Raw genomic sequence first — 24,964 nt, 5'->3', positions numbered from 1 at the left:
ACTGCCCGTGATATATCAGACTGTGGATCAAGATTTTCGTCGACGTTGTTTGATATCTTTATATCGGTAAAAACCTGAGGCTTTTAAATAGAGAGGAAATAAATATCACGTATGGAGAATGATATATTTTTTGTCGTTCTCCGAATTTAATGTTTTGCCGGCGGAGAGAAAGAAAAGAGAGGTTCATTCGACTTGCAAATAGTATCGGTTCTTATGTAATATATCATACGCCTTGTGGTAAAATATCCTGGGATGTGAAATCTAGTGGTAAATCCCCAATACGGCGATCTCTTTGACGGCAATAAATGACCCGCCGTGAGCTCTGCGCGCTAGAATCTTCAAAGTGAAAACTCACATGTCTGCCGTCGTCGTCGTCTTCGTCGTCATTTCTCAAATGAGTTTTTGTACCTTGTCGTCGTGCCCTGTGCCGTCGTGCGAAAATGATTTCTAAAATGCGTCTGCTAGTTAATTGCGAATGACAATTCTCTTTTGGTCGCTCTTTGAATTGTTTTTTCCATTATCTGCGCTCGCGTAAAATTGAGTCATTCGCTTTACAGTTACTCAACGAAACCACCTGCGGGATATATTATACATTGTGCCGTTCGAGTCACAGACTGCTGATGTCTAGTGGTATTGTGGGAATACTGCCATCATTACAGCTCAATGCGGCTTGATTTTATGTTTCATTCAGAGACGAGCAATATGAGCAATATGGCAATAACAATTACACAATCGAGCCCCCCGTAAATACCTTCTATCGCACGGAAACTAATTTCGCATCTCAGTTCCACGCGGGTATCTTCTATTCATTTTAGCACTTCACCGACGAGAAAGAATCGAAAATCATCCGTGTAAATATAGTACGAGTCGTTATCTATACTGTTCTAGTGCGTGTGGGGGATAGGAAGGTGCTGAGAGTTTTACGAGAAATAAACAGAACAGTTATCGGTAGAGCGGTACTCGAGACAAACAGTCCACTTGTGTCAAACAGAAATATACCAGTTGCAAAATCATCCTCAGCTCTTCTCACTGCGCAACACGCATCGCAATCCATTTGATGGTTAAGCTCCTTTAACTATACGGCCACTTACTACCTTCAATGACTCCACGTTAAGTAGAAGTTGATTTATGGCCGTTGTTCACTCGAAATTGCCTCTAGCTCAATTGGTCAATGTGTGTCGATGTACCCGAGACGATGATTATCAAATAATCTATGCCAAATAGAGGAATTTCCTGGTCGCAATGATTGACATCTTGTCCGCTGTGAGCGTCTAAAACTGTGACGAAGCGTCATCAGGGAACTATTTACAATCTACTTACCAATGAAACTGACCATGGATAGAATGGGATTTACAGCGACGGTCGAATTATGGTTTCGGTCTCCGGAGACCCATAAATTACTCGATGTACACAGGACCGTCGTTCCGCCATGCAAATCTGGCATCGTATAGATTCAGCGCGGAACGGCGCGAAACTGATGCTATACTCATTGTAAAACCATTTACGGAAAATCATTAAGAGACGAGAAAATGAAATCGCAACAGATAAAATCATTTGAATGTTGAATGCGGGAATAATTGAATAGCGCGCTTTAGTCTCAGCTCTGCACTATACTGACGACAGTTGTTTAAAAATCTTTAATCTGAAAGTCTCGACGTGTTTCTGCGCGAGACCAATCGTTTTTTTCTATAGCGATGGCTCCGGGATTCAGTGCTCTGAAGATTGGATGCGTGTATTTTTATGCGCGGCATTATCTCGGTTCGTGGAAGATGTTTTGTCGGCTTGTCGGCAGCGACGACGGCGACGATCAGTCGACATAGTTACCAACAGAAACAAGCTTTGGTGAAGAAACAGTCATCTTAATTGGCTTCGGAACCAAGAACGCTGCTTTCGCGTTAATCGCTTACCGTCGTGCGCATACGTACAATCATGTTCTCTCTACAACAAGATGGCGATAGAATGAAGCTTATGCTTGTGGCGAGAGAGAGAGAGAGAGAGAGAGAGAGAGAGAGAGAGAGAGAGAGAGAGAGAGAGAGAGAGAGAGAGAGAGAGAGAGAGAGAGAGAGAGAGAGAGAGAGAGAGAGAGAGAGAGAGAGAGAGAGAGAGAGAGAGAGAGAGAGAGAGAGAGAGAGAGAGAGATGAAGATGGAGGGAGGGAGAGAGAGTGAGAGAGAGAGTAAGAGAGATGAATGAGAGTGAGAGGTAGGGAGGGGAGGAGAGAGTGAGGAGGGGCGAGAGGAGAAGGGGACTGTGGAAGAAGATGGAGGAAAGAGGGATGGAGAGAGGGGGAGAGAGGGAGGAAGTGAGAGGGAGGAAGTGAGAGGGAGGGAGAGAGGAAGAGGGAGTAACTTGGCAATCCTAGTCCTAAGCTCGCTCTGATGTAGCCTTCTCTAGAACGCTCTGATGTAGCCTTCTCTAGAACGGCTTAACGGCTATAGTCCTTGAGACCTTGGCTTTGACCACGGACCCGATAATAGAAGACCTCTGTATAATCCCCCGTGAATATAATTGCCTGGTCGTGATGTATTAGCGAGCATCCTGTCTCGATCGTCTCCTAATCGAACGTGGCACGACCACCGTATTAATAAACGTGTGTTTGGTCGAAGAAAAATAGCGGGCAATCAGAACCGGCTACAGCATACCCAGCACCGCCGTAAACAGTGAAAAGAAACTTCATCAAAAGAAGATGCTCATTCGAACCCTCGAGGTATACAGTAGTGACATTGTGTGACCCCCAGTGGAAATTAACTGTCTAATAATGTCGCAAGGTTATCACATTTTTCCGAATACGGTCTTTTTAAACTGTGTATACGTTCGATAATTTCAAGACGGCAGGAGTTTTTCAGAAAACAAAATAATGGCGGCATAAGATGGAAAATATCGGGTTTAAGCCATAATCAATACCGAACGCATTCAATATTGTCAACGCATTTCCTTAAGGCCAATAATAAGTCACCCATCACTACATTGACGCATCTATTGGAAAATTGCAAATATCAAATTTCAAGTCATTTCCGTCTGATAGAATTCTCTTCCCCGGGAAGCATGTCTTAGTGTATTTTTCATATTTGAACTGACGTGCTGCGCGCATTAGTTGATAGTGTTGAGATGGCCAATCATGGCTTATTAGGCAGTTCTTCGCACAATAACTCAGCAATCACTGAAAACTTACACAATAATAACTCGGCACAAATAAAAACGTAAATAGCGGGCAAAAAACCTCGTCATTCCTGAGAGGATTCGAAGAATTTCGATTCTTTCCGCAGGTGGTGCTGGTTCAGACCAGGGCCTCACACGTCGCAGTGGCGTCGTGGCACTGTCGCAAAAAGAAGACAATTTCAAAGTTTAAAAAAGAAATTTTTCTCTTTTTTGGAATTGCCATTACTCGTGGATTATGTCATAGTTTATCCGCAGACACAACTGAGCCACTTACCTCGAGGAGACAATGCGACATTTAGAACTCGTTTTGCTTATACCGATTCCGCAATTTGATTCAGCGACAAAAAGAACTATCGCTAATTCGAACGGGAAGCGGCTTAAAATCACATACATCAAACAAAATTCACGATTGTTTCTCGTACGGTCAAAGTAGCGAGTTTAAATCCGAGTTTGTGATTTTAATCCGTTACCGGGAGTAGGAATGAAACATGTCTATGAAAAGCTTTTTCTCCTCCCAAATGATTGATGATTCAACACGAATTAACCTCTACGAATATTAAGCAGATATGTGCAGCGAGCGACACGTGAAAGCCAGATAAACGACACTACCAGTATAACACACGCCGGAGAATCCGCTGATAATTGATTGTCACCGGATAGAAGTTGCACAGGACCCGCGCACAGCTACAGCCAGATATAGAGAGAGGCTGACGAGAGAGGGAGGGAGAAAAGAGAACAAGATAGAAGGGGAACAAATAAAGGAGAAATGGGATGTGGTGACCAGTGACCAGGTGTGGTGATCAGTGTGATCAGATGTGGTGACCAGTGATCGGGTGTGGTGACCGGTGATCAGTGTGATCAGATGTGGTGACCAGTGATCGGGTGTGGTGACCAGTGATCAGGTGTGGTGACCAGTGATCAGGTGTGGTGTCACTGGTTACTAATGCTTTATATTCTCAAAATATTCTACCATTCTTCGGTTCCTGGATTTTCCATGGAATTTTGACAGGAATCTACACAAGGGTAGTTCTTAAATTGCAATAACAAAAAAGTGCAAGACAGAGAGAGAGAGAGATAGAGATAGGACAAAGAGAAAGGAAGGGAGTCTAAAATGAGTGAAGGAGACTGACCAGGGGAAGGGGTAGGACGTAGACTGAGTAGGAGACTGACCAGGGGAAGGGGTAGGACGTAGACTGAGTAGGAGACTGACCAGGGGAAGGGGTAGGACGTAGACTGAGTAGGAGACAGAGGATCGCTATCAATATCTGGTGTCTATAAATTGTTGATCAGAATCAACAACTGTAAAACCTTATTGGCGACGGGAGCCTTTTTATCATACCTCATAGTTACATGTTTTCATCGAGGTCTTTTCTCAAAGTCTTAATATTCGAATGTTATTATATCTTTCAGATTGCGTGCAAAACTGTCATTTCCCCGACGAATACAAGGGAACCTGGTATCAACAAGGCTTGGGTACATTTAATATAACGCGCACTGAACTCGGTAAAAAGGGAGTATGTTACAGAAAACTCCATACCGCGTACATCATCTATAACAGGTATGGTCAGCTATCCCGCTAGGTGGCGCTTTATGTTGTCAAAACTGGTTCGATATCAATCGACTTTGATCTGAATTTCTAGGCTCCTGAATCCATGCACTGAATCCACCTACTACTCAGTGATTGGTATAGTGTTATCGATATCTGATTTATTTAAGAGAACTCTTCTAGCAACACCTGGTGGATCCTCGCTTGCCACAAGTGGAATCCTCGATTGCCGCAGAGCGTTGGGGAGTTTCTCCATCATAAGTTGCTGGAACAAAAATACCTTGATGTAAATTGATAATTTTCTGATGAATAATGAAGACAAATGCATAAATTTTTGAAATGATTATCTCGTTAAAACTTAAAGCGGGAATTGCGACCTTTACCGCTTTGGTTCCCGGCGCGTCATAAATCCCGGAGCCGCACGATTCGATATCGTTATTTGATACTTTAAATCAATTTCTCAAATATGCCTCTAAACCCGTCCATTCCATCGCAGAATGTACAGAACGATGTTCAAAGGCAGTTTTTAAAACGCTGTTCAGGTTTTCATCTCTAGCTGAAAGTTAGCCGTTTTTATGCGCGCGCTTTGATGAACGCAAATATAAATGGTTTTGCCTTTCATTAATTTAGATTTACATTAAGCCGCGGCATTTTCCCGAAACATCAAGCGAAATGAAAAATTACGCAAATCTGAAAACCGGTTCATCCGTAATTATCATCATCCAATATAATACAAAAAACACAAAACACGAAACACTCCTCTTTCTGTTTCTGCATTGAATTAGTTTCATATTTTACATCATCGCGTTTTTTAGCGGCGGTAAAAAGATACGCGATTTTGAAATAATTTGGTATCATTAACACGTCGTTCCGTCGCTGATAGCTGATCAATTTAGGGTTTTATATAACATCTTGCTTTAGTCGTCAATAGGCTATATATGAATATATACTTTATTAAACTTTCGCCCTGTGGTGTATTAATAAAATCTGATAGATTATCTATATTATGTTTATGATGAGTAAATTGCTGTGAGCGCTATGCGGTGCTACATCGATAGCTGTCAGCGGCATCGATTCCCGCACATCTGACATCATCGCCTTATTCTAAAAAAGAAACAAATAAATTTGTCTACTCAAAATTGTTTTCACAGAAATTGGGACGCAATTCTGGCGAGAAAATTTGCAATATCTTAAGAATACAAATACTTGATTTAATTAAATTACTAAATATAAAAATAGATCCTACAGTTTTGATAAACTCAAAAATGTATTTGGTGTGATAATATATTTCACTATAAGCGATTTGTAGTGATGTAAATTCTTCTAAATCTTTGGCGGGTTTATATTTCATAGATTACTTTTAGATTGTAATAGTACGATTCATTTTATCACGAATTAAATTCAGGTCGCGAAAAATACACGATAGGAAATCGAAAATAGGAGCGTGAACAGAGCCTTGGTGGCTTTACGATCATAATGGACGTTCAGGCCCCTTGGAAAGAAGTTCTACTGGTTTCACGCGGCGGTGGACCTGTTCGCTTCGTCCATTTCCGTGAGAACTATCGGTTTTTAAACTGCTCGATAAGATCGCACTGTTCCCGGCGAATATATCGAACCGCTGCTCAAGCGCTACGTACTTGATTAGTCAAAAAAAACGAAACGGATATAAAGATTATTCTTCTGCGGTATTGTTATAGCTGAATAAAGTTCAGAGATGGCTCAAAGCGAATAACTCTAAAATCGTTAATAGTTTTAAATTATTTATAAACTTCCAAAGCGAACAAACAAAATCAATGGCGCTCGCTTACAGTTCAGTATTTATCGCCTATAATTCCTTGATTGTAGACCTCCGCCCTTCTAAGGTAAGGCTTGATAATAATCGAATGTATCCCCTTGAGGAGTCCTGACGTGGCGCAGTACAATTTGACATCATCTGCTAGAGGCGTACATGATATGTGAATGCTGATGATAGGGTATTTAATTCCCCACGCGATTGCGTCGATATAGTATTTCGTATTACTGTTAAAATATATTACATTCATCAAAGAATTTAAAATACAACCTAAGGTTAATACAGACCGAGCCTAGGGTTATAATTCGTGTATTTCAGCCATTACGAATCGGTGTATTCTCGGGTGGCAAATTACCCGTTTAATTCTCGTGAACAAGAACAGTTATTGACAGATTTAGTGGCCCGTAGCAGCGAAAATAAACACGTCCGATAATTTTTCTGTTTGACATAAAAAGGAAAAACCCGAGTAAATCAGCTTTGACATTTCAACTAGGTCTGTTTTCGATTTTTCAATGTTGTCATGGTCTCCGTACATGTTTTCAAACGTCAAATTTGTTCGTCCGAAAATGTTTTCTTCGCGACAAAAATTACGTCTCGTTTGGGCTTTGGATGAGAATGTATGAAAGATCGCGAGCAGATCCTCTATCCCGCTAGAATTCGAGAAATTGTGGATAGATTTGTATTGAATCCGATATGAAATCCTGGAGCCGTTGTTCGAATGCACATGTTCCAACACCTGGCGGATCCTCACTTGCCACAAGTGGAACCCTCTATTGCTGCAGTAGTTGATGTCCTACTGCACACTAGCGACACCTGGTGGATCCTCACTTACCACAAGTGGAACCTTCTATTGCTGCAGTAGTTCATGTCCCACTGCACACTAGCGAACTTGGTGGATCCTCACTTGCCACAAGTGGAACCCTCTATTGCCACAGTTAAATATGAAATAATATTATGAACTAAAATTGATTTTAGAAGGACTAAACTCGTAGATTCATAATGAAAATATGAAAAGTACCAGGACTCGAACCAACAATCAAAATTGGCCCGTCAAGTGCTGCCACCATGTGATACCTGGCAACCAGTCTTCACATCGTCAGGAGTTGCAAAATGTTTTTTGATAATGTTAGGACATTTATAGTGATTTCTAGCCTTTGCAGTGAGGTTTTATCATATCCAACGTAGCGGTAGGATTACATATTTAAAGGATTATGGGTGACGATATATAGTAAGTAAAATATCGCTCATTGAAAACTTGAAGCGAGAGATTTCATTGCAAATGAACTAGAGCATGGCGGATTTAGTGTCCAATTTCCGGTTCTGACTAGCGCCATCAAACGAGTAATTCAAGAACTTTAATTTGTCGATATCCCGTATTGCCACAGTTGTCCGTAATGTACGACATGTTGACGCAGTTTTGCCCGTTGATTTTAGAGACAGATAATGAGGAGAGTGGGGAGTGGGGAATGGAGAAGGGGAGTGAGTGGAGAGTGGGGGATGGAGCAGGGGAGTGAATGGAGAGTGGGGGATGGAGCAGAGGAGTGAGTGGAGAGTGGGGGATGGAGCAGGGGAGTGAGTGGAGAGTGGGGAATGGAGCAGGGGAGTGAATGGAGAGTGGGGGATGGAGCAGAGGAGTGAGTGGAGAGTGGGGGATGGAGCAGGGGAGTGAGTGGAGAGTGGGGAATGGAGCAGGGGAGTGAGTGGAGAGTGGGGGATGGAGCAGGGGAGTGAGTGGAGAGTGGGGAATGGAGCAGGGGAGTGAATGGAGAGTGGGGGATGGAGCAGGGCAGTGAGTGGAGAGTGGGGAATGGAGCAGGGAGTGAGTGAATGGAGAGTGGGGAGTGGGGAATGGAGAAGGGGAGTGAGTGGAGAGTGGGGGATGGAGCAGGGGAGTGAGTGGGGAGTGGGGAATGGAGCAGGGGAGTGAATGGAGAGTGGGGGATGGAGCAGGGAGTGAGTGGAGAGTGGGGGATGGAGCAGGTGAGTGAGTGGAGAGTGGGGGATGGAGCAGGGGAGTGAGTGGGGAGTGGGGAATGGAGCAGGGGAGTGAATGGAGAGTGGGGGATGGAGCAGAGGAGTGAGTGGAGAGTGGGGGATGGAGCAGGGGAGTGAGTGGAGAGTGGGGGATGGAGCAGGGGAGTGAGTGGAGAGTGGGGGATGGAGCAGGGCAGTGAATGGAGAGTGGGGGATGGAGCAGGGCAGTGAATGGAGAGTGGGGGATGGAGCAGGGCAGTGAGTGGAGAGTGGAGAGTGGGGGATGGAGCAGGGATGTAATACGCACACAACGCACACGACTCAGTGTTTTGTTGTATCGATATTTAGCTCGGTATTGAAAGGAAAGGGTTAATTCGCGACATGGCGTGATGAAGCATCTGTAGCTATATGTATAAACCTGGAGGTTAATCATTGAATAATCCGTTAAATCAATCTTTTTTCATAAGCGAATAACGATTGATCGCTAGTTATAGAAAGAACTCACAGTAATCAGAGAACTGATGTGTGTATTATCAGTTCTGTACATATATACCTGACATACACTCAATGTTACTACTCTAAGAGTCTGTAGTTAAATACACTTCAAGCCAATAGGTCATTAGGTTCGATTGCGAGGAGAGCACACGGTGCTTCAGTAAATGTTAATCAGATTCTACTTTCATGAAAAAACAAAAACAGTCAATTCTAGTAATAATCTACCCCTGACTTGTGGAGCCCTTCCTTCTTCAAGATCAGCCATCCGGATCAGAGACCCCTCTCTGGCTTAACCTCCAACCCCTCTTTTGAATAAAAATCCTTATCAATACAAATTCTCAATTCAACTATATTACTTCATCCTTGCGGCTATACCTCGTATCTCAGCGAGTAAAAACGAACGTATAATTTGCTACTAGAATTTAATAGAAGCCTCAAATAGTCATTATAGAAACACTTACATCTGGGTAATATTTTACAACGTGAAAACCGACAGTTGTGCCGGCGGAGGAAATCCATTTGCAAAATATCGCCGTGTACACGTTATTGGGTAATTAGTATAAATTCACTGTGATCACTGTCTATAAATGGTGTTCGTCAAGTCACATCAGTTATACCCTCGCTTGCCGCAGCCGCACTGCCTATTGTACGGATTCGCAGCCTGTAGTTATGGTGATGGAAAAGAAACGTAGATATCTGAATCCACCAGTCACGAATAGGTGCGGTGTGGATATCTGAATCCACCAGTCACGAATAGGTGCAGTGTGGATATCTGAATCCACCAGTCACGAATAGGTGCGGTGTGGATATCTGAATCCACCAGTCACGAATAGGTGCAGTGTGGATATCTGAATCCACCAGTCACGAATAGGTGCAGTGTGGATATCTGAATCCACCAGTCACGAATAGGTGCAGTGTGGATATCTGAATCCACCAGTCACGAATAGGTGCAGTGTGGATATCTGAATCCACCAGTCACGAATAGGTGCAGTGGATATCTGAATCCACCAGTCACGAATAGGTGCAGTGGATATCTGAATCCACCAGTCACGAATAGGTGCAGTGTGGATATCTGAATCCACCAGTCACGAATAGGTGTGGTGTGGATATCTGAATCCACTAGTCACGAATAGGTGCAGTGTGGATATCTGAATCCACCAGTCACGAATAGGTGCGGTGTGGATATCTGAATCCACCAGTCACGAATAGGTGCAGTGTGGATATCTGAATCCACCAGTCACGAATAGGTGCGGTGTGGATATCTGAATCCACCAGTCACGAATAGGTGCAGTGTGGATATCTGAATCCACCAGTCACGAATAGGTGCAGTGTGGATATCTGAATCCACCAGTCACGAATAGGTGCAGTGTGGATATCTGAATCCACCAGTCACGAATAGGTGCAGTGTGGATATCTGAATCCACCAGTCACGAATAGGTGCAGTGTGGATATCTGAATCCACCAGTCACGAATAGGTGCAGTGTGGATATCTGAATCCACCAGTCATGAATAGGTGCAGTGTGGATATCTGAATCCACCAGTCACGAATAGGTGCTGTGTGGATATCTGAAAAACGAATATTTGAAACTTGTTATTTTGTCTTCCATGGATGCGACTTGAGTCTCGCTGACATCCGGGACTAAGAACGGCTGAATGAATTGAATTTATTCATCCGAAGCTTTAAAATCGTTACATTTCCTTGAAACTTTCGAATCCTGTGTTATTACATAGAATCCGATGGATTTGAAGGGTATTTACCGACTTGATTGGGATTTACTTCGATGTTACCTTGAAAACAAAACAACATGGCCGCCGCTGCTGCCGACACCGGCGCCATCGATCAATGATAATATGTTTTCTCTTGCCGGTGATATACGCGACGGTGACGAGTCATCAACTACAGTCCTTTACCGGGAGCCGGACACCGGCTTCTTATCCGAGTCCTTCATACCGTAATCGAGCGAGAAAAATGGACAGATTTCGCTCTTTACACGCCGCCGTTCAGTACAACACTTTATCAAATATAAAAAGCGCGGTAACTTGTCGAGTCGGCGATGATTCTACAGTCGATATACGGGCGGCTTAGAAATAACGACAGCCAAAGAATTACAACTGGAAATACGATCTGTCTCGAAAGATTAACGCTTCCACGATATTTTATAGACTAAGTGGAACGCTTGGTGCTGTACAATGGACGCATTGGTATGCATTACGCATCAATGATACCACGGATCTGAATCGATGCGGCTGTGGCCACTTTAGACGAATATTGCTGCTATTGCTTTTGTTACAAAACGTTGTTGTATGCGGGGAATATGGATCTTTTTTAGACTAGCTTTCATTATCGCAAATCAAAGAACGACTCGACCCAGGACTGTGTTTGATACATATACACGCTGTGATCTGTAGAAAGATTCATCGGTGTCTCATTCTCTCTCGGGAGACTGTAGGATGTCAACCGATAGTCTCAAACTAAGACTACAAACATCTGCGCCACAAACTGTCAGCGTTGAATTACAAATGATCGAATGTGACCGTTAACTTGAGACCGAACCAACGACGGTTAACTTTATTATGTATAATTGATAAGTGAGTTCAATTCATTCAGTCATAGACGTGCTGTCCGGTGCTGTCCAGCGCTGTCCGGTGCTGTCCAGTGCGAGATACAGTTACTGCTGCACAAAGTGACTGACAATCAACTCTTGAATATTGAATGTTGAAGCTCGCAATTTATGGGGTTCATTAGTGTAACGAATCATTTCTCCATCTTTGTCCCATGTCATACATAAAATTGCAGTAAAATGAAATTTTCAAATTGATATAATCTACAGTAATATACTTTTATTTTGATTTATTTTAAATAAAATACTTTATTAAGATGAATTTAGTATTAAAGTAATTAGTATCATATTGATATATTTTGCAGCAAAATACTTGTTTTTTGTTACATGTTGTTATCAAAGAAGGTTTTGTATCGGGAAATGAAATCAGTTTTTAAAGTTTCTCGATCTGGGAACTTTCTTTTGAATATCCAGTCTGAGATGAAATATTCGCTATCAACATCGTCTGGCATAGAGAATACAACTGGCTCTGAATATTTTGACCTGCAATGACTGAAATGAACTCAAGGTTGCGCATTCGATCCCGCATGTTGTTTCCACGATTCCGGGTATTTATTCATCAAGGCCTCCTGATTAAAAGACATGCTCATCAAATACCGGTAGTCTTGTTGATGCGCAATAAATGTCTCCGCTACTGAAAATAAACATCGTGACCCTCATAAAAATGCGATACTTTTCACAAAGACACGTCGTCAAAGCTTTGTTCCGCTGATATCTACTACACAATGCTTTTAACTCCTGATTCACTCTTGAAAAACCTTTTGTGAAACCTGTGACGACCTCGAGCGAGAGCTGTCGTCTGTCATCGTACGGTTTGAGACTGAAATTCCATCAGTGCCGGTGCCGGTGATGTCGGTGACAGTGCGCCAGGTTACCTTACGTATAAAATCCTCGGATGAGTTCCGGTCCCCCTGGGCGATTAGCATTCTGCAGATGGAAAGTTGGTCCATCAAATAAGCCTACGACAACCTGATTCGACGTGATCCGCATTTTAGACGTATACTCACACCTAGAATTAATCCCATGGGCTAAGTAACCCGACTAGATAGTGACACATTAAGAAAATTGATGGGACATTGCATAATTGGATCAGCGGCAACGGTTTCAGACCTATTCAAATCTAAATAAGATTGACGCGTTGTTTTGCGTGAATTTATTTCTTCTTCTCCGCGAATAGAAAAAATTGCATATATAGAAGTAGTAGACGAACAGTAGGGAGGAGATAATCACAATTCCGACAACTGATCGGCATTTCATGATGGAAGAGTTTTTAGGATACAGTAACATCAACTGTCAAATATAATACACAATCGTAGAGATGATGTCAGATAGCTTTTTGACCCCAACATTCAATTACATAAAGTTTATCCGCAGTCGATCTGATATATTTCAATCAAAGCTTTTTGTATGAACTTTAACGATGTTATTTCTGGCTTTCAAACGATGTAGATATTTATAAAAGATACGTATTATTATTATGAAATAAAAACCGCATATTTTCGCGGCGATGTTTCTTTTTTCCCGTTGATCTGTCTCTCTACCAGGAATCTAATCAGAACAATAACTATCAGTAATCGGACCCACACATCATACGTATTTATATAAAGTTAACTAAATATGATTTTTTTTTTCGTTCTATATTTACAGAGGAGGCGACTGTTATAGATGTATGGTCATTACTCGATCGCACCACAACGCCTTACAATACAAAGAAAGTAAGTTCGAATTAAAATAACAATCATATCCTGGATCTCGTATTATTATAGATTTCCGAGGTCCTGATGATTGTCATGTTTCAATGTACAACCAGTTATAGATTTACATATTTTATGCTATCATTGAATAAATCAAATTATTATTTCTCGCTATCAGACCTCCCAAATATCCCTAGCTTGCAAACTATCCCGGATTCGATGCATCTGGAGTTCGCGGGTTTTAATGTAGATTACTAAGATATTCACCTACCGATAAATTTGCCAAGTCAATTTACACACTTTTCTAACCACACAATAAACTTATGATTCCCCTATTGAGACAGCATTGAAATTTGACAGTGCGCCTGAACTGTTTTTGAAAATAATATACTGATTATCTATGAAGCTATATTGAAAGTGAACTGTATAATAATGACCATATGATATCGCTATATTCAATAGATGATTTATTCATAGAATTAATGAAGGCAATAATTTGATTATATATAAGTTTCACCGATCGCTTGAAACTGAGAGAAATACATATGATTTTACCCTAATTATTAAGTATATATACAGATACATTAGTCTAATCTATCAGCAAACACCCGCAGACACCTTTAAGCGTAAAGATACAATAATGCATTCGGTTCTATCGAATTCGGAATATTTTGCAATTTCTGTGGTAGATTTTCTCGCAAAGCTCATCTCTATTTGACACAAACAACATTAGCGGAGAATTCCTTAAAGCGTTGAATTATTAAAACGCGCACTGCTCCTGCTGCTGATATTGTACAGGTATCATCTATTCTACCCTGTAGACATCTCTAAAATCTCCTATTTAATAATTCGCTTCTCTCTATTTTTCTCAGGTTTCTGTTTGGCGTATAAGAATCTGGGAACTCTGTGTTCGCTGATTCATGGAAACGCTAGACTGTATACACTGATACGAGGTAAGCCGAGCATTCATTCACTGTATGTGATAAACAGCAAAACAACGAAATACTAAAATTACTTATTACTTCACATTCATTTACGTGGCTTTCGACGATTCATATTTTAGACGTGATCCATTGATTCGAGTAGCTTCTTTTACTGTTGGAGATCAAAGTTAACGTTTATTTTGAAAATATCTGTATTTGTCATCCCAGGACCCACTGAGACCCACTCTCGGGTCCTTATGTCCGATCTAGGGGGGGGGGGGGGAGACCATTGACCAAGAGACTCTGCCACCGCCAGGATTCAAACCCACAAAATCCAGGATTGATGAAAGATCGGTGACCCCCCCCCTCCCAGCCACTGCGCTGGATATTCATTTTGATGAATTTTGTGAAAACTGAGTAATTCCATGCTTGAAATGATACAAAAAGTGTATATGGTTATGAAAGGTGGTTGAATCGAAGAAAAACCTCAGAAATATCCACACAAATTAAAAGACAGTCGAATGAAAATTATGCACCATTTTCGAAATAAAATCGTGTCGAGTTTTTCATGATAATTGTCGGGTTTTTCTTCGATTGAATTGTAAACAGTCGCTTGTCAATGGAAGGACACAGTAGCAGCAGCAGTAGCAGCAGTGCGCACGCGCTGTTGATTACTGATACTGTGTGTATTTGATACTGCACGATTGAATGTAATGAATTGTATCACATGTCAGAAACCGGACGAATCGGAGAGAATATATCGCGATAGAAATTAATCAAATTTAATCACCACCACCAGCAGAAATAAGCTGGCATAAATCCTGGATTTGTAGCGAGGATTATATTCAATCTTCCGTTCTCTCAACCGACGCGATTGTTGACGCCGACGCTATATGCCACCGGTAAAAATATTCTATTCTAAAACATGTCTCTTTTTTGTTTTTTTTTCTTTCTATGAACTTACAGAACCAGCGACGCCTATACCGTGTATATTTCAAGGATCTTATACATTCTCTTACACGAACGGTTCAGGACTGATGTGTGATAAACCGATGTCGTCACTGTCGGCCTGCGCGAGCGATGCGCATTATAGATTCCACTTCAGACGTTGTAAAAACGTCCCGGACTCTCACGATAAAGGTAAAACTTGCATATGACGGCAGGTTGTTTTTTTCGTCAAGAAACATGTTCGTGCGATATTTCGAATCTGTCGAGCGATCACGATACGTTAACTGACAACATTTTTAAAAAGTGCGCCTGAATGTAAATTGAATTTTACGACGTTCGTCGACGTCGTCTACAATACGGTTTAGGAATGAGTCGCCTCTCTAGAAAAATGTCGAACATCGTCAAAATGTGTCTCCTGGGAAAATAAAAATTTTAAATTAACGATTAACATTCTCAGGCACTAGAGAGAATTCTTCATGTCGCAAAAAAAACATTTACTCCATAAAACCTGATAACATCGGCTCATAGGGTACGAAAGTATTTCGCGTGACGTCAAAGTGTGCCGTACATCGGCTGTCGAGTGTAAATACCTAACTGAAGTGAAAATGCACTGACGGCCATTTGACGGTCATTATGACGCAAGTAGACAATACGCGTTTTGTAATGAATCATTGAAACTACGAACAAAACAGAACGCTACCGTTATTACACACACCGTTTATAATGAAACACTCTGGACCCAGTTCCACGGTTCCGAGTTCAGATTTGACTCTGAGTTAAAACATTGAAAATGAACTCTGGAACTGGGTCCTGATTCTGTAACGATAGAATATGGAAAACTTCACTATCAGAATGAAATTGTCCAAGTGATAATAGTTTATACAACGTATCGATAGAAATCATCCTCGCTGAATACGTCAATGAAATAAACTACCCAGTATTCTTAAAACGATAAACTACCCGATTATCTCAACGATACTTTTCGGACTTTTTTCATTCTCGATACGAGACTTTTACTATCACACATTGACGGTCAATATGACGAGTGTAAATCTGGCGCGATGTCGATCGAGTACTACAACCGACATCCTGTATTTCGTCTTTTTAAAAGAAGATGAAACGTCTTGAAAATCAATTTAGCTTTTGTGAAATGCCACCCATTACCCGACACACCGACGACAACTACATGTTGCGCAATTCTCTTTTGAAGACGATTATTGAATATCTGATCGATACTTCATTTTCTTCTTCCGACTAGTTGAACATCTGTACGTGCGCGCGCATAAACCGGCACCACCGCGGTCTCCAACCCGTCACCGCCATACTACTCCTCTCCTCTACTAGTGCGAGATATCGATTCACAAAAACTGATTGAAAATTAACCAACATTTTGCTATAATCCTATTTCTCGAGAAATTAAGACTTAAAAGTCACGGAATTCCGCGTAAACGTACAGCGCGTTGCTTGGAAACGAATTAATTGAGTCAAGACGGTGGCTTCAGTCACGTGGTATAGGCTGCAATACTTATATATATATATATACACTTGTCGCTACTAACAGCAGGTTTACAGCTGTGTTTTACTGATGGGATTATCTCAAACTTTTTGAGATACTTTGATGCATCTTTCTATGATCCGAAATCGATGTAAGCAATATCTTTTATGGAAGTTCTTTCCTCAATAAATCACAATCAAAACCGACACCGCTACATACAATCACAATAGCACGTATTATCGGGTCAGCGGCAACGGGTCGATCGTAAAATATGGGATGAGTTTTAGTGGAATTATGTTTGTCGTAAGTTATTGATGCTCTGAAAAGGTAAATAAAATCTACGAAAACTTTTTTAATTAAAGTCGATGAATTTATTTTTTTTTTCAGTGTATGATTTCAAATGTTTGGCGCGATGGACGAGCGGCGGTAAATACATGATCGGTAGATTCGAATCCGAGAATATGTGGCATAAAATGTACAGATGTTTCGTAAGTTACGAGCTTCGTTTTCAATATGATCGAAGACTTATGTCTAATGACTAATGTCTAAGTCATTTTTCAAACTAATGTCGAATGATTTTTAATGTTTAATAGATCTACGAAGATCCGCAACCAGGACAACCGATGCGGGTTGCTATGTCACTAGATGCGTCTTGTATTGGTCTAGTGAATACTGACGATGGTCCTGCTGTACTTGAACTTAATAAAGGTAAGCTAGAAATGAATGAATTCGAATAAGTAATTAGTCCAACAACGTCCAACGTAGATATTACTTCATGCCTTCCTACAGAACACTAATTACCTACTCACTCTATTAACTCGTGGCCCTATCGCTTTCCTCATCTCTTCACACGTGACTGTGGTCTCTAGAGAGCGCGCGCGTCTTCAATTCTTGAATTTAGTTTTGAATCTGTTGAATTTGTATATAGTGAGTTTCAATATTCTGATATTTATTCTCCACATTGGAATAAACGAATAATTCTATTATTCCAATTAATGGAACATTAACGTTATCAGCGGCAGCTGTGAGTCAACTGTGATATATCACTGAGGCGATGGTCAGCGGTAAAATAGTCTGCAAAACATAGATTTACGAAAGAATAGTCCTTCAAGTAATAATCCACCGTGGCTTACACGAAGCTGCTTCACCTTTTTACTTCCATAAAAGAAAGATCTCGGCTTTTTGGTCGTAGACCTTTTCATCTATTCTTAAAAATCCTAGATCTGGCCTTTGATGATAAGTTCTCAGGCTTAAGGATTCGTTCTTGTGTCGTTAACTTCTGACAAAGTGTTCAGTGAATAATACATAAGCCGCGTTAGAACGGACCAATTTCGAATGGACCAAATCAATACTGCGCGTTCGCGCGCGTTTTTGGATTGGATAACTGGTCCAGCTAGATTCAACAGAAGTAAAGTTTCTATATTCATACACAAAGAAATTGTCCATTATAAATTTCAGAATCGGTCTAAAAGCTCCGTTCTGAAATTGAGCAAACCAATTGAGTCGCTGGTTCGTTCTAAAATGGAACGGACTGAATTTAGAACGGTCAGGACCCGGTGCCACAGTTCTGAGTTCTGATTTAACTCATTGTCAACTCAGTGAAAATGGACAGATTTTAACTTTAACTCACAACTGTGAAACTGGGTTCTGAGTATTGTAAACTCAGTTATGATATTATATTCATATTCGACGATACCTTTTTTTACAGAAAGAGCGACTGCGAATCATCGAGAAACGGCTTGTACATTCCCTGATTGGTTGAGCGCTGAACACGCGAAATGGCACGACCTTTCGTCACGGACAATCTACCACGTGGACAGCGGCAGTAAAACAATACGTGTTTATCATAAACCGCAACATCATATTCATAAACGACTCACTGATAAACTGAAGTGTTATCAACTCGATGAACCGAACACGACAGAAAAATTATTCCAAGCAATAAGTGAAACGACGACCAGTGAATGGTAAGGGCTCTTAATCCCCGCAATATATTCTTCTTTCAAAATCTCAATGTCTTCATTTCTCGAATTCACGAGTATCTAGAACGATATCAAAGCGCTTTGAACAAAAAACATGATTTCATAGAGTAAATAATCTTAAAACTCAATATAAATATAAAGGCTTCAGAGCACATTTAAAAGTCTCCTCCATCGAGGGTCGATTTCGGATACGATTTGGTAATTTATTGCCAACTCCAGTAATTGCTCGCACTTTACGTCCAAAATGACGCGCTGTGACGATATACGAATAAACATTGTGAAACGTAACAGTTATTTTGTCAAAGAACAACAAAATGAAGCTTTTTATTATCAAAAATACAACACAACAAGCTTTTTGTTATTATTTACCGAGAAATCGATTGTAAATATGATATGTTTTATTGTGAAACGTTCGAAATAGTTTTTTTTTCTGGTAACACGTGTTTTTACATAAACCACTATCGATTATCAAATTTGTGTTGATATATATCTTAACATCGAGTGTTTTCAGAACAAATTTCATTCAGATATCTCGTTCGTTTTGAGGCGGTTTAGTCAACATTCACATGCAATAATTCCGATGTTCCTCGCAGCCGTTTTATCGTATAAAACGTTAGCGTGTTGTTCGACGGTTTAGAGGAGTTGTGTTTTATACAGTAATCGGTTTACATTCGTCTGTTTTTGTCAGTTGGTTTTTACGAACGATTTTTTGAAACTGTTGTCGCGTCGTTTGATGAAAAGTTAACTGCAGTATCGTGTATCGCTTTGATACCGTTGATACCGAGAGATTCAATCGGCTTTAATCGATGTCATCAAAGCGAATAAAAACTTTAACTCATTTCGACTCAATAGTCGTCGCTTTCTTTTGGAAATGATAGATTGTAATGAGTCGATATCACTCACCGCGAACACACTTTAATATCGTTGATTCAAATGTATTGTTGTTTTTTTACTTGTAGTGAAACTAAATACCAGTGTATCAGAATATTCCAGCGAAGTGTTGAGGTCGTCGAGTTTCATCGAGGTAAATGTGAAATGTGTAACTGAACCGATGTAGGCGACATCTATTCAAAGAAAGATAAAATGCTACTTCGTGACGCGAATCGTCGCTGCAGCAAAGCGTAAAGAATGAATCATCGATTGTAAAACGGAACTTTTTCCTTTTAGGATTCGTGATTAAATAAAAAATCATGATTAAACTTTAGATTTGAACATCGACAATTATAGATATTATTCACAGACGTCACAAGTATTGTAGGACCTACACACGCGTCAGATTGGACGTAAAACGGCCGTCACAATCTATACCTTTTTCACTCACTCGCTTACGCATTGACGGTCAATATGACGGGCTGTGACGTCACGCGAATGAGGTCCACATGACAGAGTTTCCTGTATTTTACGCTTCTATTTTGATTTCAAAAATTTCCTTTCGGTGAAAAATGTATCGTTCTCTCATTTCATTTCGGTGAAATCACAAATTAGACCCATCCGCAAAATTATATTATATCATTATGAATAACTGGTTTTCTGTTTAAAAAAAACGTAGTTAAGTCGTCTAATATAAGAACTATTGGTATGTATTATGTATCATCAGTACTTAGAATGAAAGCAGCAACAGTAAATAACATTGAAGTGCTGTTGAGAACCTACCGACATTTATACCAGGAAACATATCAACAAATTCATGAGAGCGATATCTAGATTATTAGTGACTGTAAGAGGTTTAGAAATCGTGATAACCGACTAAAGCATTCCTTTCAACAGCAGCCGTTCAAGTCAATTCAATTACCTTCATGGTTTCCATAGTCTGACAAACCCATAATATAATGAAAAAAAACTAGATTAGAATTTGTCGTTTTGGCCCAACTCTCAAAAACTTTCTTCATTTTCAAATTGTTGATTGTAATTCCAGGACGTCCCAGCAGCTCTTTGAGAGATATTTGCGATGAAGGAAAATTCAGACGCGGCACAAAAAATCTACTTATTCGTAAGTAATGTAAAAACAGCGATATTCAATCAATCGTCCTTCAATTCGATACTAGAAATCACATTTATTGATAGCATATACCATCATTAATCGTAAAGATGCAGCTGATTGAAGAACCTGCATTCAATTCTTGAGTTCTAGACTATAGGGTTCATTTATGATGTCTTAACTTTAGAGACCAATTACTTTAAACCGACACTGTGAAATCGGGGAACCTAGCTATCCCTCTATAACACAGCTATCCCTCCAGATACACAGCTATCCCTCTAGATACACAGCTATCCCTCCAGATACACAGCTATCCCTCCAGATACACAGCTATCCCTCCAGATACACAGCTATCCCTCCAGATACACAGCTATCCCTCCAGATACACAGCTATCCACATAAATAGCGAGTATATTCATTCTATGAATATAGTTTTAGTTATGGACTTTTGTCGTCCGCAAAATCTTGTGATTTCTAGGTTTCTCGGGGGAGACAAAGTTATATCTCATACAAAAAGGTAGTTCAAAGGAACATTAGACGAATGTCATGTTCTTCGAGGCTTCAAACGTCAGCAGATATAGAGATTAACTGAATCTGCACTGAACACATATTTCATTTTAAAAAAGAATTAGAATTTAGAAGTAGCGGCGTTATGGAAAAGTAATGTCGAATATCTCATGAGATTTGTCTTGAAATGAAACCGGACTGTTTTATATTGTAGCGACGAAACTAACCGGTAATCGATGCCCGTTTGATGGTCGTTATGACGTTGAGATCAGTCAATCTAACAACCCTACTTGCCGCAGTACGTTCTCCAGTGGTTGCGGAGATTCCAGTCATCTCAAAGTAGAACTTTCAACGTGCCCTTCTTCAATAATATCAGGTTTGTTTTTTACGCCTTCTCAGAAAGCCAAACCTTTATATCTTTTTCAACGATTCTATTATTAATTCGTAATGATTCATCCCAAACACAAACAACAAAAGCGATTCTTATTTCTGACTGAAATTTACACCGATTTGACATTTACAGAAACCGAAGACACCGAATGATCATGTTTTTCTTCATTTGAAAAGATGACTGGTTATAATGTTTCTCGTCTATGTTATTGTAAATCTCCACTGTAAGGGTGGCCCCGGTTACATTCCTTAAATATTCACGTATGGATGTTTTTGTTGTTACAGAAAACAGCGCGGTCTCCTGTACGGGCGATACCGCGATTTAATGGATAAAATGATTAACATATCCTATTATCGGCGCAACACCCCCTCACGTGGTTCAATCAATCCGCCATTGTTATTACATTAACTTGATGAAAAAACATGGCTGACAAAACAAGCAATTATTTTCAGTCTAAATTCGCATCCCGACGCAGGATGTTTGCCTCGTCATAAAATCATAAATATCGCATACTGTGAATTTGTGGTAGGTTTTGATTTCATCGAACATTCGAGCGCTGAAAACTGGCGGCTGCGCGGCGTGATTCATCGCTAAGATACAGGCGCAATATGTATTCATTTCAATATAACTAAAACTAAGAAAGATGACCTGAAATTCTGCGTGAATAGCATAAACATTTGGAAGACATCGGCGCTCCGTGTTTCAAACGAGATTCATAACTATTTTCAGTTTGTTCCACGCGATAGTATTCTCATTATGATTCATCGATCAAAGATTCGCATCCGATAATTATTTATTTCCACACACACACATTGCGCACATGCGATACATATTTTACTGACGGATTCCTGATCTCGACTGCTGTTTATTTGTATTACGCAAAAACGATACATATTAAGTAGAATATGTTGTAGATATGCTCACATTTTTCCTGCAGAACTGTTTATAGAGTGTTGTTAATTTTTCGGCCCAATGATAACAAATGAACTCTGGTGTAAATGCTGTATCTACGGGTAAAATCTAAATCTCATTTTCATTTTAAGCAAAAAGTTATGATATCCAGGTCCAAGTTCCACAGTTGATTTGACGAGGAATCAGCTTATTGAAAATGAACTGATTTTAATCCGGAGTCGCTCACAACTATTGAACTGGATCCAGGCGCCTGAAGCCGTTGTAAACGAATGAAACGAATGAACTCATTTTGACTTTTGAGTCAAATTTGACTGTACAACACTGAAATACTGGAGGCAACAATTATTTGAAATCTAAAAGTCATTCTTATTTTTATTTATATTTATAGATTCTAGTCTAACATGTTTGAGTAGTTGGTCACACAATAAAACAACTTACGTCATCGTTAAGAAGGTTGGATCGAGAGGCGGTGGAGCCAACTGTTTTGTAAGTATTCGAATTTGTCCACCGAATATTCAAATTAAGGTGTACTATGCCCTAGTCCGGATAGCGGCAACATTCTACTTTAAACGCGAATCAACATCGTACACTTCAGAAGATTGTTGGTTCGAATCCCCGAATTCACTGTTTCAATGCAATACGAATAAATGAAACTCTTGTCGAACTTTATTTTCATTCACTTGATTCTGTTTGGTTATTTTTCAGAGTTTTGTTGAGAAGGATGATAGTATTATGTTTTCATTGGATAAAGCTTGTAACATGGGAACGACGCCCATAGTTGATAAACAGATACAATATAAACTGAGAGGCACTGCTGGTAAGCGATTTAATTCTCAAATTACTTATAAAACAAAAAAAACATTTTATTCTGTCTTGATTTTTTGTCACTTGAAAATAATTGATTCTAAAAGTTTCAGATTTCTAAAATAAAACCCGGGGCTCGATTCACAATACACTTCGCGGTACTTTGTATCGTATTGTGAATCTATGCCCGGGGTCCTTGTATAAATGTATCTAGCTTAAAAACTTGGTATCAATTCCTCGAAATAGAAACACTCGTCACTGAGACCGTGATAAAAAACTAGAATCAAAAAAATTCGACGAACAAAACAAAATTATAACAAAAATTCGTTTCGTTGATCGTACACTTAGTCATTTTACCTTTGAAGCTGAGATTAGTGTTTTGAATTGTGAAATATGAGTGTAAATGTCGCCTTCCTCGGGCGCGTTGAGGGGTGTTATATTAATCTTATATCTCTTATTTCAGGCTCGTGTAACCAGATTGTCTCTAAGGGAAGCGCGACTGTTCATCCTCCTGATAAAAATACTAAATATTCTGCTGGAACTGGTTCTACTGGTGCTAATACTGCGTCGTCTAGTTTTAAAAACTCAGTGGCCGTTATGACGTCATGTTTAGCGCTGTTTTACATACTGCTGACCGCGACCATAGATAACGCTGTCACGTGGTCTTAGTATAGTACGATACGAAAACTGTAGGTGGCGCTGTACTCGAGTGTATATAGATATGGATATATTATATATACATTAATTTGTTAATAATTCTAATGAAGTTGATGTGAGACTGTGTCGGGTCTCGCGACTGAGTGGGCATTTCAATAAACTCGATGCCTTCAGCAAACAGCGACGCCGTTTGTGAGTTCACTATTGTGTAAATTCTGTTTTTAAAAAGAAGATTTATTTTATATTCGTTCGGTGACCTCCGAGTGCGCGCTGGAAAAAATCAGAATCGTTGATAACGAACTTTATAAATCGAAGTTAAACTTCAGTTAGTCCGCGGTTGGAGATCCTTCCTATTTCTAGATGATATTTTGATTCTATAATGTCTGGACATTTTTAGGACATAATTCGACGACATAATACATTTTGTGCATAATATTTTAACATTCTTAACTCTAAAACTTACTATAAAATCAAGCATAATGTTTTCTTAATTCTCGCATTAGGGGTGTCGAGAAGTGAAAGTGTATCTGAAACGTGTAGTACGCGCAGGGGGTGCTTTGTACAGTTAAATGTTGCATAATAAACATAACGTTTTTATACGAAAATTTCTACAAGATCCAGTCGTCTTCGTTTGTTGGTTTGTAGTTTACTTTGTCGAGTTAATATCCGTTTCTACAGTCGAGTGTTTGATCACTATTCACTCACTGAGGTCATATGCACCATTGATCTAAAACAGACTAAAGCCAATAACTGCTAATGATGACTTATTGAAGTCTAAATTTAATTATGGAGTTAACTCTTACGACTGTTGATTTGGGTCCTGGGATTTTGATGACCGTTCGGAATTCGAGGAAGATTGATAGGAAACTATAATTTGGACGTTCTCTGCGAAGGAAACAATTGTAGGGCTATCAAGTTCCAAAAAATGGTAAGGCGTGAAAGGCGCTGGACAACGACCTCAAACCGTTCGCCTAATCTAATACTACTAATCAATATACGGATTTCTAGTTGTTCATTTATTTTTCTTACTGTGGTTTGTTTGTTTTCACAGCTGTTGGTTCTTCAATCTCATCCACCAGCGGATGGA

The 24,964-nt window shown here is 40.0% G+C and overlaps 1 protein-coding gene across 1 annotated transcript in view; it reads left to right on the top strand.

Moving 5' to 3' along the window:
* LOC141899596 (uncharacterized) overlaps positions 1-24,487 on the top strand; it is a 32,468-nt gene extending 7,981 nt beyond the window's left edge. The window contains exons 2-14 of the mRNA XM_074785983.1: positions 4,569-4,716; positions 13,234-13,301; positions 14,153-14,233; positions 15,170-15,343; positions 17,034-17,134; positions 17,240-17,354; positions 18,355-18,613; positions 19,588-19,652; positions 20,544-20,618; positions 21,328-21,489; positions 22,805-22,902; positions 23,122-23,233; positions 23,684-24,487. Coding sequence (XP_074642084.1) covers positions 4,569-4,716; positions 13,234-13,301; positions 14,153-14,233; positions 15,170-15,343; positions 17,034-17,134; positions 17,240-17,354; positions 18,355-18,613; positions 19,588-19,652; positions 20,544-20,618; positions 21,328-21,489; positions 22,805-22,902; positions 23,122-23,233; positions 23,684-23,889 — 1,664 coding nt within the window. The 3' untranslated portion in view covers positions 23,890-24,487. The remainder of the gene's footprint in view (positions 1-4,568; positions 4,717-13,233; positions 13,302-14,152; positions 14,234-15,169; positions 15,344-17,033; positions 17,135-17,239; positions 17,355-18,354; positions 18,614-19,587; positions 19,653-20,543; positions 20,619-21,327; positions 21,490-22,804; positions 22,903-23,121; positions 23,234-23,683) is intronic.
* Positions 24,488-24,964: the final 477 nt, after the last annotated feature.

Source organism: Tubulanus polymorphus, chromosome 2 (assembly GCF_964204645.1).
Source record: "Tubulanus polymorphus chromosome 2, tnTubPoly1.2, whole genome shotgun sequence".
In the NCBI taxonomy this organism is placed as follows: domain Eukaryota; kingdom Metazoa; phylum Nemertea; class Palaeonemertea; order Tubulaniformes; family Tubulanidae; genus Tubulanus; species Tubulanus polymorphus.
This window is presented reverse-complemented; position numbering and strand designations above follow the sequence as displayed.